Source organism: Myotis yumanensis, unplaced genomic scaffold, assembly GCF_028538775.1.
Source record: "Myotis yumanensis isolate MYYU_CA2020_CCGP unplaced genomic scaffold, mMyoYum1.0.hap1 SCAF_7, whole genome shotgun sequence".
Taxonomy (NCBI): domain Eukaryota; kingdom Metazoa; phylum Chordata; class Mammalia; order Chiroptera; family Vespertilionidae; genus Myotis; species Myotis yumanensis.
The window spans coordinates 74,343,317-74,357,701 of record NW_027223758.1 but is presented as its reverse complement, the minus strand read 5'-3'; the positions used below and the strand labels follow the sequence as shown (position 1 = coordinate 74,357,701).

Genomic DNA, 14,385 nt, shown 5'->3' with positions numbered 1-14,385 from the left:
TCTTGTTTTTAGTTATTTCCATTCTCTCCACCTAACCTTCCAGGCAGCCCTATGGCGGTGGTAGTGATAGCAACGTCAGCAGAAGCTGAACAGGCACCTAAAACTCTGAGGGAAGGGAACCCTTCTCTCTGACCAAAGAGACTATGGTCCCAAGAGCTATGGAGAATTTGCATTCCTTTTTTATCTCTCTCTGTCCTTCCCCTGCCTGGCTTTGGAGATAGACACAGCAATATGCCACAGAGTAGGAAACTGCAGCTTCAGCTTTCTAGCCAGCAGGCTAGAACAGGTCCCTAGGGCCAGAAAATGTCACAGTGATCATGATATAAAGGAAACTCAAAGAGCAATACAATAAAGTTGCATGTGAACACCTTGGTTCATTCCTGAGCTACAGATTCATAGATCTGACCCTAGACAGCATAGCAAAAGCTTTGAGGATTAAACTATAGCCCAGATCTCAGGCTGGCTACTGGAAGGTAGGTTCATAGAACATCTGAATAGCACTTTAAAAAGTGGAAAAACTACCCTGACTGGGTGGCTCAGTTGATAGGAGCATTGCCTCGTACACCAAAAGGTTTTCATTTTGATTCCTAGTCAGGGCACATACCTAGGTTGTGGGTTCAATCCCTGGTTGGGGCACATATGAGAGGCAACTGATCAATGTTTCTCTCTTCCCCTTCCTCTCTTTCTAAAATCAATAAAAACATATCCTTGGGTGAAGATAAAAAAAATTTTTTTAAACCCCCCAAACTGGAAAACTGAGCTGACATTAAAAGCACAACTCACTGAAGGCAGCCATTGCCTGCTGAAACAAACAAACAAACAAAATCAATACTCTCCCTAGGAATTAAACAAGACCCAGAGTCTTAAAACAATATTTAAAATGCCCCAAATGAAAAAGCAGGAAAATATCAACAACTCACAAGGATAAAGATAATCAACCCCAAGACAACACATAGGATTTGTGACCTTCTGCTCAGCCAGGGCCTGGAGGGGATGCTGAGTTATGGAAGGAGTTTTCACAAGCTCCCGCCTGACCCATGTGGCCAGTTTCCTGGGGCAGGTTTCTGGTTTGCTCCTGGGGAACTAATGGTCCCACCTGAAACATTTTCCTCAGTATTCACAGTTCAGCTGCTGTCAGTGCCTCTCTGCGTAAGTACAAATTCAACTTGCCTAACCCCTCACTAAATAGGACAGGTACACTCCATGGAGAAAGCTGTACTAATATATTTGGAATTAACTAAAGTGATGACATTATATCTAAAATTATTCAAAATAGATCAAAATAGTTTAAAAGAGATATGGCTGTTTTAACACATTTAAAGCTCTGGCCAGTGTTGCTCAGTGACTAGAGTGTTGGCTGATACACCAAAGGAGTCATGGGTTTGATTCCCAGTCAAGGGCACACATCTGGGTTGCTGGTTCAATCCCCAGCCTAGTCAGGGTGCATGCAGGAGGCCACCAATTGATGTGTCTCTTGCACATCAAAGTTTCTATCTCTCTCTCTCTCTTTCTTTTCTTCTCCTTTCCTTCCTCCCTCCCTTACACTCTCTAAAAATCAGTGGAAAAAATATCTTTGAGTGAGGATTAACAAAAACAAAACATAAATACATTTAAGGATATAAGAGAACCTGGAGTGGGAGTTTTGCTCAAACTGACAGTGGTAAGTGAGGAAGGACAAGGTGTAGAATGCAGCTTTCCTATTAAAAATACAGGGGAGAAGTGACTCTGAACCACCTTAGTAGCAGTGGGTTGCCATGGTAACGCAGGAAAACTGATCTGAATTAGGAGGCAGTCATACAGGTTGGACCTTACCAGAGGAAAAGGAGATCAGTGGGTGAAAGGAAAGGGGGAGAGGAGGGAGGTGTAGGGCTGGGAAGGAGAGGAGGGGGGGGGGGGGGGTGGGAATGGGTCCTCATAAAGGGAGGAGGAAAGGAAGGGAGAGGAGGAGTTCAGGACCCTATCTAGGTAGCGAGAGCTCCCTCCAGGTTTTTCTCTTTTTCATCATCTTTTTTTCTTTTTAATTCTCTCACTAAGACTGGTACTGAACTGGCAGGTGAGGTTGTTCTCTGTGTCTCGGATTCAGTCCCTCACCCACTCAGCCAGTAGTGACTGCTGTGGCAGTCAGGGCTGCTGCCAGGGCCTGGGATAGGAGTGCCCATCAGCCTCTCAGATTCTCCCCGGAGTCACTGGCAGCCTGGATCTGGGCTGGTGTCAACTAGTGCTGGCCCCAGTTCTGGAAGGCTCTCATTCAGAAGCCGCCTGGAGGGCGTAGGTCAGGCTCTCTCTTGTTTGTTTTCAGCTTTAGAAAAGATAAACCAAACAAGAAGTAAAGAGATGTGGTAAAAGTATTTCCAATCTTCTAAAAGCAAAAAGAACATAAGGCCAGTCACCACCAAAATCATTGCTGGGCTGAGGGGGACATAGAGTAGGAGGAAAGGAAAGGAGATAAAACAGTCTCTCAAGCATGCTATTGCCAGGCCAGGTATAAAGCGGTGAAAGACAAAAACCAGATCACTTGTGTTCAAGACCCAGATCTGCTACTTGCTAGCAAGGTGAGACCTTGGCAAGTTACTTAATTCTTTTTTTTTTTAATTTCTTGTTACTTAATTCTTGATGCTTCAGTTTTCTCATCTGTAAAAAAGTAGTAGTTGTTCCCATCTTACAGAGTTGCTGAGAGGTTTAAAAACGATAAAGTGTTAAAATATAATAAGCACTCAATACCCAATGACACATGACTGGGTATGTTATTGACAGAATCCATCCAGGGAGCCACAATCAGGCCCTTGGCGATCAGGCAGGATGTCACTGAGCCTACAGAGGAGGCCAGGGGTCACTGCCTTTTGTCCTTCAACTACAAAGGCTGATGTACCGATGGTGAAATATACAGTACTTAGCACCTGGCTGCGCAGAGTTTTGTTACCTCTGATGGAGTTAAATGATTATACCATTTATTTATTCTTACTTGTTTTCTTAACAAAAGATCAATCTGTTTAAGAAAACATGAACTTATAGCCTTGGAAAATTATAAATTCCTGCAAGTGGAAGAGGTCAAAATGTAACAGTGAATTTATTCAGGAAAATAATTTCTAGGACATGTGTCTCAGCACCAAGGTGCTCTCCAACTAATCTCTCTTCTTTTTGAATTTAAGCCAAAAGATGGTCAGATATGTTCTGATGCTTGCACTGCTCCAGACCAGAGCCCTCTGAGCACCAGGATCAGGACTTGACTCCTAGTCCCCAGCACACCACCAGGCATGTGTTAGGTGTTCAATAAACATTCAATACATGGATAACGAAATGATCAAATGTGCAAGATTTTACCTCCATAGATTGCATCTCTTTAATATTGGCATTAGGGTTCTCAGGTTCCCCAAGATAGAAATCAAAAGGGAACCCCAGCCCTAGCTGGTTTGGCTCAGTGGATAGAGAGTCGGCCTGTGGACTGAAGGGTCCCGCGTTCAATTCCAGTCAAGGGCACATGTCTAGGTTGCAGGCTCAATCCCTGGTAGGGGGCATGCAGGAGGCAGCCAATGAATGATTCTCTCTCATCATTAATGTTTCTATCTCTCCCTCTCCCTTCCTCTCTGAAGTCAATAAAAATATATTTTAAAAAAAAGGAACCCCAGAGAAATTTCCAGACAGATTTTATTAAGCTTACTAGAGGCCTGATGAACGAAATTCTGCAAGAGTAGGCCTTCCTTTCCCCGGCTGCCGGCACCAGCTTCTCCCTGGGACCAGGAACCCAGGCTTCCCTCTGGCCACCGGCAGGTACCTGGGACCTGGGCTTCCCTCAAAGCCCTGGCTTCGTCCAGAAGGTCATCTGGAAGGACATATGGTCTAATTAGCATATTAAGCTTTTATTATTATAGATGCTCAAGCTATTCCAAAGCAGTGCTGTTTTCACAGCCATCCTGTGTTACCATTGAGCTATTGGCACTAAATAAAGTTTCCTTCTTTACTGCACCCACAATTGGACATTCCTGTTGGCATTAAATTGGTACCAATGACCATCGGTTGACACTATTGACAGATAAAAAAATAAACATTTATTTTAGATAGATGATAGACAGATTTATTATAAGGAAGTGGCTCCTGAGGTTATGGAGCTGAAAAGCCTCAAGATCTGCATTCAGCAAGCTGGGACTCAGGAAAGCGGATGGTGTAGGCGCTAGTCTGATGGTAGAAGCTGCAGTCTGAAAGCCTGCAGGTTTGGAGACCCAAGAGCTGATGTTTCTGTTTGAGTCCAAAGGCAGGTGAAGACCAATGTCCCAGGTGTTGTTGGTTTTTTCCCCCTAGTCACTGGCAGGTTAGCCTTTTTGTTCTTTTCCGGCCTTCAACTGATTGGATGATGCCCACCCTCATGGGGGAGGAGGAGCTATCTGCTTTACTCAGTCTGCAGATTCAAACGTTAATCTTACTCAGAAACACCCTCACAGACACAACCAGAATTATGTTTGATCAAATATCTAGGCATCCATGGCCCAGTCAAACTGACACATAGAATTAATCATCACACGAGGTTTAGGCTAAAGACCTAAAGAAAGGCCCGGATGCAGCCAGGGACGGAAGGTGTAGACCAGTGAAAAACAGATGTCGAAACAGGAAGGGCCCAGTGTGGCCACTGCAGCCCTGTGTCTATTGCCTTTGGCCTGGAGCACTGTGTTCCTATTTTTGAAAGTTCTTAATAGGGGAAGTTCTGTGCAGGACCACATGAGAGGTGGAACCTAAATGCTGGGTTAAAGCACTCTCTGCTCGGCCAGCTAGATATGGGGCCTTGGAAGCAAAGGCAGTCTTTGAGGCCAGGAACCAGAGGCGCCTTTCTTAAGGGCTCTTTGCCCAGTTCACACAATGGAAAGAGGCTAAAGGAAGTCACTTGGAAAATCTGCACAGGAATTGGGACATGACCCAGGAGGGTCAAGGTCGTCCAGGCTGGTTGGTGCCACATTCAGGGCTGGCATCAGTGGTCTGCGACCTGGGCAGTAAACACAGGGTCCATGCATAAGCGGCTAATGTTTGATATAATACTCTGCTGTCACTAAAGTCTTAGTAGTTTTGAACAAGAGGGTCTTGCATTGTCATTTTGTATTGAGCCTCACATATGATGTAGCCTGTCCTGGCCATGTGGTCTGCAGCCCTAGATGGGGAAACCCATGCTAGACTTAGAGAAACAGATGGAGTTAAAATGGACCCACGAGACCCCTTGGTCCAGACACATTACCAGCACAGCACACCTGATCAGGCCGTCTTAGAACCGGGCAATTAAGGACTTCTTTTGCAATTAGATTATGCTAGTAAATTTTAAAATAGAAAGGTCAGCCCCACCTTCCCCTAAACATGAACCTTGTGTGTGGCTCTCCTCCATGCTAGAGTTGGGGGAGACACAAGGGGGGATGTGTTATGGGTGGCATGGAGCCAGAAGGTGGTCCCTGGACAGAGGTAGGGAGGAAACTGGCTCCAGGAAGTCCTAGAGGAGAAACGTGTGGGTTGCTCTGACTTGCCAGGAATTCCATTATAATTTTCCACATCCCGTCCCCCCTGTTGTATTTGCTTTATGCCCAGCGTAAGTCTTCAAGCTGCAAGAAATAGCAGCATTCAAGCATTAATGGAGAAGTTTAAAGTACCTGTATCAAATAGTGAATGTACTATTACTTGGCCACTCTTAAGATATATTTTTCCTGTTTGGCTTCGTGCTTTGTAACATTATTGTTTTCTACTGGTTTGCATATGTATAACGGATTCCCTTTAGCATGGTTTTTATGTAAAACGGATCTGTAACCTACCTGCAAATCTGCTTTTGGAACACAACTTGTTGGTAAGCTGTGCATGCTTAAATTTAGTAGAATACTGTTTTGTTTTGTTTTTGCAGTCCCCAAAATAGTCACAAAACAAGAATAGCCTAAATATATCCTTAGGAGAATTACAGAGGTAACCAGTCTCCAGAGGGGCCTCAGTAATTAGCAGATGACGACTGGGAATATTCTGGGTAGAGTGGCTTTATGCAGTTTTCAGAGTTTCTGTTTCATTTCAGGCCATGCAATCACATTTGACTCCATGCCACTTGTGTGACATTGCTGGAACAAGCTGCTGGTGTCTATTTTGACAGTCAGGAAAACCGAAGCCTTGGATAGATGTGCCTTGACTAGTCTAAGGCCATATATGAGCTGAAGGAATTGTCTGACCCCTGTTCGCCTGAGGATGTGAAGAAGCTAATGTTGCCTTCTGGCTCAAGTAGCCCTCCTCTTTACCATTCTGATCTCCGATTATTTTTGGTTTTGACCTCTTTATCTGGGTGAAGGTTTTGCAAGAATAGTCTCTACACATTTTTTCCTTCCTGTGTTTTCCATTTTTTCAGTCTCCTGTCTGGGCTGGGGTTGGCCCTGGTTCATTCCCCCTTGGGAAGGATGAGCAGGCGGTTGAGTAGCGTAACCTCTAAGTCAGACTGACTCTATCCTCCCAAAGTCTGTGCTCTTAGGTCAGATATAGGTAGTTTGGAATAAACACGGAATAAGAAGCATCCCTCAGGGTAGGCAGAGTCTCCTGGGGCTGAAGAAAATTGAGTAGGTCTATTGAGCAGGCTGGCCTGCTGGGGTGCAAACAGGGAATGGCTTTATTTTACTGAAGTTGCATGCCATTCCTGACTCATCAACATCTCAGCCTCACTTTTACTTTGAGAGTTGTAAACACCCAGTGCCATTTAATTTAAAATATCACCCTCCTCCCATTCTAATCCTCAAGCTCTCCCCTTCTCTCTGCTCAGGGCAGCATCTCAGGGAAGAGAGGGTGTGGTGGTCCCCTTGCTCTCCCTCCTCCTCCATCTCTCAGTCTGCTCCAGCAGCAAGGAAAGGTTACCTCTCTCTCTGGTCACTGAAAACTCTTCTCTTTCAATGAACTCTCCCATTTAAAAGTCTGTCCTCCTCTTTCATCTGGACATGAAGCTGAAGGCTCCTCTCAGACCGAGTTGATTGCGTACGTGTCCTGTAGCAGGGGTTGGGGGAAGAAATTTCATGAAAGAATGAGGCAACTTCGCCAGAGTTAGCACACAAGGGGGAAAGTTGAGAATGGGAAGAGGAAGGGCAGAGCTGCTATTTCACAGTCTTCCAGGTGAGGAGGACTCAGCGGTAAAAAAAGCCAGCTTGTCTGGCCAGCCACAGGGGAGTGGCCAGGAGGGCTGAGGGCTAAGGATGATGGCACTGGGTCATCATTAAGGCATGTGTTCATTGGTTAGTGCACAGCTGTAAACCAGGGCAGGTGGGAGTGAGATTTCCACTGTTCTAAGAAAAAGCACCCGGTCAGGTCTTTGAAGGAGACAAACCTTTAATTGAGGAATCACGAGCCATTATATTCCAGGTCTGGGAACAAACACTGGCCCTGTTAGCTGCTTCAGATAATGGGGAGCTACGGTGGCTGGTTGAGTCCACCCCTCCGTTTGACCAGTCCTCCTGCATACCTGGCATGGTTTTAAGAAGGTGTGTCACTTCTGAACTTGTGACAGTTGTGCCCTTTAGGGTGAGGTGGATCTAAGATGTGAATCTTGAGAGCTTTAACTCTAGAAAACAATGAAGAATAAAACAGTGTTTTGATGCTCTTTAGTTGTGGTTTTAAATAAAAATCCAGCAAGGATGAACAAATGGTAATTGCCTTAGCTCTTGTTATTAGCAACCATAGCCCTAGTGGTCTAATATCTGAACCCTTTCTTGGGTTTTGGGGTCCCCTTCTCTCTAAAGAAGCTGAAAATGCCAGATCCACATTCTCCAAGTCTCTTTTGTGCTTGGGCCTGAGCACAGGTCACAGGCTCTATCGCCCACAGCCCAGCCCAGACTTTGATGTAGTGAAGTGTTGCAGGCAGGAGGCTGGCAGAGGCGATAGGTGTGTGTTGCCAAGCAGCGAGGTGGCTTGCCCACAGTGGCCCGAGCACTGCCTTGCCCTTGGCTCCTTTTGGATCAGGGCTGTTCTGCCAGCTCAGCCTTGCTGCCTGGAACAAAATAACACCACTCTGAGGCCAAGAACTCTTCTTGCACATCTTGCTCACTCATTTCCCACGCCCTCTTCCTAAGCCTTTAGCTGGTCAGAGTCCTTGCTCTCGTCAAGCTCAGCACTGAAAGCAGTGCATCCATGGCACACGTGTGTGCATCTTGGTGTTTTGCGTCACCCACAGCTGGTCCTGCGCCTGGCCACAGGGAGACACCAGAAAGGATGTGATGAATGGAGCACTGCTCACGAAAATCACAAAATGAGCCAAGACCGAGATGAAAGTGTTCTTGGAGATCAGCACTGTTTCTATAATGAGGACTTCATTCCAGAACGAGGGCATGCTTCACTTGGGGTTTCACGTGAGTGTGATTTCTGCCATAGTCCACTACATTGCCGCTTGCTCGGGGCGTTCATTTGGCAAACACATTATTCATTAGACAGTTCAATGAAAATTTCCTTGATCATTTAGAATATTTGGAACGTTCATTTGCTGCTGGTAGGAAGATGAATTGATACAATCACTTAGCAAAACTTTGGCAATATCTAGTAAGCCATAGCCTATGACCCAGCAATTCCATTCTTGGTATTACCCAACAAGTGTGTACATATGTGCACCAAAAGATAGTAAAATTTTCAATGCCGCTTAATTCAACAGAGCCAAAAGACCCCGGGGACAACCTGAATGTTGAGCAGAAGAATGGACACGTTATGGTACACTCTCCCAGTGAAAAACTATACAGCAATAAAAATGAAGCAGTATTACATGACACAAAGCTGAGTCTCACCGAAGAAGAGAGACACAAAAGAAACACAGTGTGCATGATTGCATTTTAGAAACTTCAGAACGCATCTCTAGTGTTCGAAGCCAGGACTGTAGTAAACTTTGGGGAGTAGAAAGGATTGGCAATGGGCTTAAAACAGGGGCTTTTAAGGTGCTGATGATGTTCTGTTTCTTGACCTGGGTTACCAATGTGCTTACTTCGTAAAATTCATCTGATGGTACACTTATCATTTGTGTATTCTTTGTATGTGAACTGTGCTTTAAAAAAACACATTTATTTTTTATTTTATTTTTAAAATTTCTTTATTAAGTTATTACATATGTATCCTTATTGCCCCATTACCCCCTCAACCGCCCCTACTCATGCCCTCACCCCCTTGTTGTCTGTGTCCATTGGTTAGGCCTATATGCATGCATACAAGTCTTTTGGTTGAACTCTCCCCCTTACCCCCACCCTCCCCTACCTTCCCTCTGAGGTTTGATGGTCTGATTGATGCTTCTCTGTCTCTGGATCTGTTTTTGTTCATCAGCATATGTTGTTCATTATATTCCACAAATGAGTGAGATCATGTGATATTTATCTTTCTCTGACTGGCTTATTTCACTTAGCATAATGCTCTCCAGTTCCATCCATGCTGTTGCAAATGGTAAGAATTCCTTCTTTTTTACCGCAGCATAGTACTTCATTAACACATTTATTTTTTTTAAATCTCTGAAAACTCCTGTAAACAAGATAGTTAACTCTTTTCTTTTCTTTTTGTTACACACAGATTTTATTATGATGGGATTTACTCTGAATCCCCTTAAAACTGATACACTTGGGTCACAAAGAGTCTATAAAAATCAGTGCATGTACTTAATTTTATCCACTTCACCATATTGTCGGACATTTTAAGTGATTCCTTTAGTCAAATAAAGAATCCTCTCGAAATTATTTTATAATGTGAACAAGTCACTTCTTAAAATTGCATTTTCAAGTGTGAGGCTTCCTCCAAGTAGAGATTCTTAAGCTTTGGGGAGATTTTGAGTCCTTTGAGAATCTGGTGACAGCCATGTGGGCTCTCCCGGAAGAGTGCACAGATTCACATACGCACAGAAGATGGCATCAAATTCAAGGTCTGTGAACCAAAGACAAAGATCAGAAAAGAAACTGGCCCCTGGTGAGGCTTTGCTGCCATTGTAAGGGCTTTGACGTCCACTCTGAGAGAGGAGGCCACGGAAGGTTTTTGTTTGTTTTTAAATTTTTATTGAATTTATTGGGGTGACTAGTTAATAAAATAATATAGGTTTCAAGTGTACAATCCCATAATACATCACCTGTATATTGTATTGTGTGTTCACTACCAAAGTCAAGTCTTCTTCTGTCACTCTTTATCCCCCTTTACCCTCTCCCATCTCCCCCACTGTCCTTCTCCTCTAGTAATCACCACACTGTTGTCTGTGTCTATGTTTTTGTTGTTTTGCTTTATCCCTTCACCTTTTTCACCCAGCCCCCCAACACCCTTTCCCTCAGTCTGTTTGGATAATTCATTTTAGAGATTAAAAAACCAAGGCTAATAAGAGTTAAAAAAAAAAAAAAAAGTCCTTGATCACCCAACGAAATCTCCCAAAGCCCAAACACATACCCTGACCCCTGGACACCAACCCTGTTCCCCCAGGGCCTTACTCCTGGGCACCTGTGATGATTTTAGCTATCCTTCTAATATCTTTGGGGATCTGTCACTTTTGTCTGCAGCATATTAAAAACAGACACCCGCTCAGTATCAGGTATTTAGGAGAGATACCTAAAGCCAACTCTTTAATGACAAAAATGAAAATCAGAAGGCAATAACTCAAACTACCTATTGGTCCAGGGCCACGTAGTGCAGGAAAAATGCCATAGACACGGCCATCACTCATGAGAACCTCCTTGTATTCGAGCAGAGTACAAATGCTCGGATTCCCAGTCCTTACAGACAGTTCAGCTCCTTGCTGTAGGCAGGTGGAGAACCAAATAGGTCACTTCAGAAAGAGCTCCACCACGAGGTCAGAGTTGCAAAAGTGAACACAAGCTAAGGTGAGAGGCCAGAAGCCACTCTGCACACAGATCCAGGGGCTGGGCTCCGAGGAGCTCTGGCAGGCGCCAGGCCAGGCTGAGGCACAGCCCCGCCAGGAGCCCTAAGAGAAGTGGGATGGAAACCGGGCAGGTGGACTTGGTCAGAACCCACTCAATATTCAAGTGACCCAGTGAGAGTTAAAAAGGACAGATAAAGAGATCAGTCACAGGGCATCATAAGGAGTTTGGGACTTCATAGAATGAATATTTTTCTAAAACTTTTGTGAGCAAAATCACACATTCCATTTCTTGCCTTTCCAAACAATGGCAGGCAGAGCCTCGTCACCAAGCTCGGCTTCCTTGGACAAGGCAGAGGGTGGGGCTTTTGTGTCCCACGGGATGCTGGCCTCTCTGGTGTCCTACCAGGAAAGAAGGTGGCTGACACAATCCCTTTTGCTCAAAATGGGTCACCCTCCCTCTGCCCCACCCCTGTCCCCAGGGATGGGCGCACTCTGGGAGCTGGACTGGTCTGTTCAGCTGCCTCTGGGCAAGACCAGCAAGGTCTTGTGGGGACATGGAGTGAAGGGTGCTCTAGAGGAGGTCTCAGATTCTCAGAGTCTTTTGAGGATTTCTTTGTGAGCTTAGAAAGCAAAGCCTCCATATCACCCCTGTTTTATTCCACAACAAAACTGACCCCAAAGCTTTTGGACTGACTTTCTCCAGTACCATCTCAAAGGACAAGCACAGCTGATGGAAACAGAATGTCATGTGTGAATAGAATCAAAGGCAAATCAACAACATAGCAGCCGAGTTAGGACCCACGACCCAGGAGGAAAAAATGGAAGCAGACTGGTCATTGAAGAAGGCAGGTGTTGTCCCAGCCTGGGGATTAGCAAATTTGAGGTTTGGGGAGAGCAAAATAGGGCGGGAATCTCAGAGAATGGAGAATTATAGTAATTATTCTTGTTTCCTTTCTTTATGGTATGCACAATGAGTAAGTATTAAAATGGTCATTCGTTTTAAGTAATGGGTGGGGCCTCTGGTAAGAGAGGAGGGAAAGAGTGCTAGGAGGGGGGTTCCCCAGGTGGGTAACAAGGATGAGGAAAATACCATCCTGGAAGCAAAATTTTGGCTCTCAGAATGAAAGGTAAGGACACCATTATTTGGGAAGACCTTTGTCAGCATTTTGGGGCCATATTCATAATGTTAATTTAGTGTTTACATAACAGGCATGGGTTTAAGAAGTGATTCCAGTAAGCAAGAGGGTCCTTAACACTAGTTTCTCTCACTCAGACTTTGCAAAGCAATAGTAACTGTTGAGGTCAAAATTCAGAGAGAAGACTGCATGAGCCTGGCCCCAGGTGTGGGTGTGCAAGAGGCTCAATGCCAACACGAGGGGCTACCATCATGCTGTAGTTGATGTCAACACTGCTTCCTGGATTGAGCTATGCCCAACCCACCCAAGTGCACACAGGCAGCCATGGCAGGCCATCAGCACTGCCAGTATGTTTCTAACAGGTGCCTTCTTAGCCCTCTCTCACGCTACTGTTAAACGTTGGCTTTTTCAAGCTTACCTATGACCCTTCACAAACCTCTGCCCCCTTTCCTCCACCTAGCAGGTGATCCTCCCTCTACCTTTACTTAGAAAATCAGGCTCACATAAACCTCCTGCCACCTCATCAAAAAATGGGCCTCCACCTGGACCCACCTTTCCCTGTCCCACCCCAGCTTCAAGGGAAGCAGGATCTCCCTGCCCCTCACTCATGCTCTTCAAAGGATGCCTTCTCGGGACTCGATCCCAGTAACAGATGGGTCCCTCGCCTGCACAAAAGGGCCCCCTTCTGCACCAAGCAAGGGGTCTGTGGAAACAAGGACACATGACCATCTGGTACCCCAACCCTTCCTTCTAGAACAGCGGTTCTCAACCTGTAGGTCGTGACCCCTTTGGGGGTCGAACAACCTTTTCACAGGGGTCGCCTAAGACCATCGAAAACACATATATAATTACATATTGTTTTTGTGATTAATCACTATGCTTTAATTATGTTCAACTTGTAACAATGAAAATACATCCTGCATATCAGATATTTACATTACAATTCTTAACAGTAGCAAAATTACAGTTATGAAGTAGCAACGAAAATAATTTTATGGTTGGGGGTCACCACAACATGAGGAACTGTATCAAAGGGTCGTGGCATTAGGAAGGTTGAGAACCACTGCTCTAGAACATCCTCTGGGTACTGGGGATTCCAGAAGCTCCTGCCCAAAGGCTCTATGCCTGCTTCCAGAGTCTCTGTGGGCCTTGTCTCTGGGTTTGATGTGTACACCCCAAGGCCCAAGATGTGGTAAAGAGGAGGCTGTTTGTGAGGGTTGGGTAGAAGATGGATGAAGTTGGATGTTTGGGTTGGGGTGCCCACACATGTACAAACGTGTCACTTCATGATGTCCAGTCGAGCAAGGGGTGAACGAGAGGGTGGCCAGGCACTGGAATGGCTCTCCCATGCTACCACATCTGGAGCAGAACTCCAGGGATTCTGAGAATTCTTAATCCAACTCTGGCCTTCTGCATTATGGGGGTATGTTTGCCAAGATAGAAAGGTAGAACTTATTTTATTTTACAGTCTAATAGCTTGATTTGTACATTTATTTATTTATTTATTTTTTAATTAAATCTTTATTGTTCAGATTATTACATTGGTTCCTCTTTTTTCCCACCATAACTCCCCTCCACCCAGTTCCCACCCCTCCCTCCGCCCTCACTCCCCACCCACTGTCCTCATCCATAGGTGCACGATTATTGTCCAATCTCTTCCCGCATCCCCCACACCCCTTTCCCCCCCAAGAATAGTCAGTCCATTCCCTTTCTATGCCCCTGATTCTATTATAATCACCAGTTCATACTGTTCATCAGATTATTTATTCACTTGATTTTTAGATTCACTTGTTGATAGATGTGTATTTGTTGTTCATAATTTGTATCTTTACCTTTTTCTTCTTCTTCCTCTTCTTAAAGGATACCTTTCAGCATTTCATATAATACTGGTTTGGTGGTGATGAACTCCTTTAGCTTTTCCTTATCTGTGAAGTTCTTTATCTGACCTTCACTTCTGAATCATATAGCTTTGCTGGATAAAGTAATCTTGGTTGTAGGTTCTTGCTGTTCATCACTTTGAATATTTCTTGCCACTCCCTTCTGGCCTGCAAAGTTTCTGTTGAGAAATCAGCTGACAATCGTATGGGTACTCCCTTGTAGGTAACTGACTTTCTTTCTCTTGCTGCTTTTAGGATACTCTGTCTTTTGCTCTTGGCATTTTAATTATGATGTGTCTTGGTGTGGTCCTCTTTGGATTCCTTTTGTTTGGGGTTCTATGCGCTTCCTGGACTTGGAAGTCTATTTCTTTCACCAGGTAGGGGAAGTTTTTTGTCATTATTTCTTCAAATAGGTTTTCAATATCTTGTTCTCTCTCTTCCTCTGGCACCCCTATAATTCGGATGTTGGTACGCTTGAAGCTGTCCCAGAGGCTCCTTACACTATCTTTGTATCTTTGGATTCTTTTTTCATTTTGCTTTTCCGGTTGGGTGTTTTTTGCTTCTT

The 14,385-nt window shown here is 44.7% G+C and overlaps 1 protein-coding gene and 1 long non-coding RNA gene across 3 annotated transcripts in view; one reads left to right on the top strand and one right to left on the bottom strand.

Moving 5' to 3' along the window:
* Nucleotides 1-3,671: 3,671 nt before the first annotated feature.
* The window catches only part of LOC139014161 (uncharacterized), a 16,343-nt gene continuing 5,629 nt past the window's right edge, over nt 3,672-14,385 (bottom strand). The window contains exons 3-5 of one of the 2 annotated variants that reach the window (XR_011472200.1): nt 7,448-7,546; nt 6,850-6,975; nt 3,672-3,820 (exon numbers count right to left, since the gene is read on the bottom strand). This is a non-coding gene — a long non-coding RNA (uncharacterized lncRNA). The remainder of the gene's footprint in view (nt 3,821-6,849; nt 6,976-7,447; nt 7,547-14,385) is intronic. The other variant, XR_011472201.1, reaches the window with a different exon arrangement.
* Nucleotides 8,185-14,385, top strand: part of INO80C (INO80 complex subunit C) — a 25,805-nt gene continuing 19,604 nt past the window's right edge. Inside the window, exon 1 of the mRNA XM_070420988.1 lies at nt 8,185-8,330. Coding sequence (XP_070277089.1) covers nt 8,247-8,330 — 84 coding nt within the window. The 5' untranslated portion in view covers nt 8,185-8,246. The remainder of the gene's footprint in view (nt 8,331-14,385) is intronic.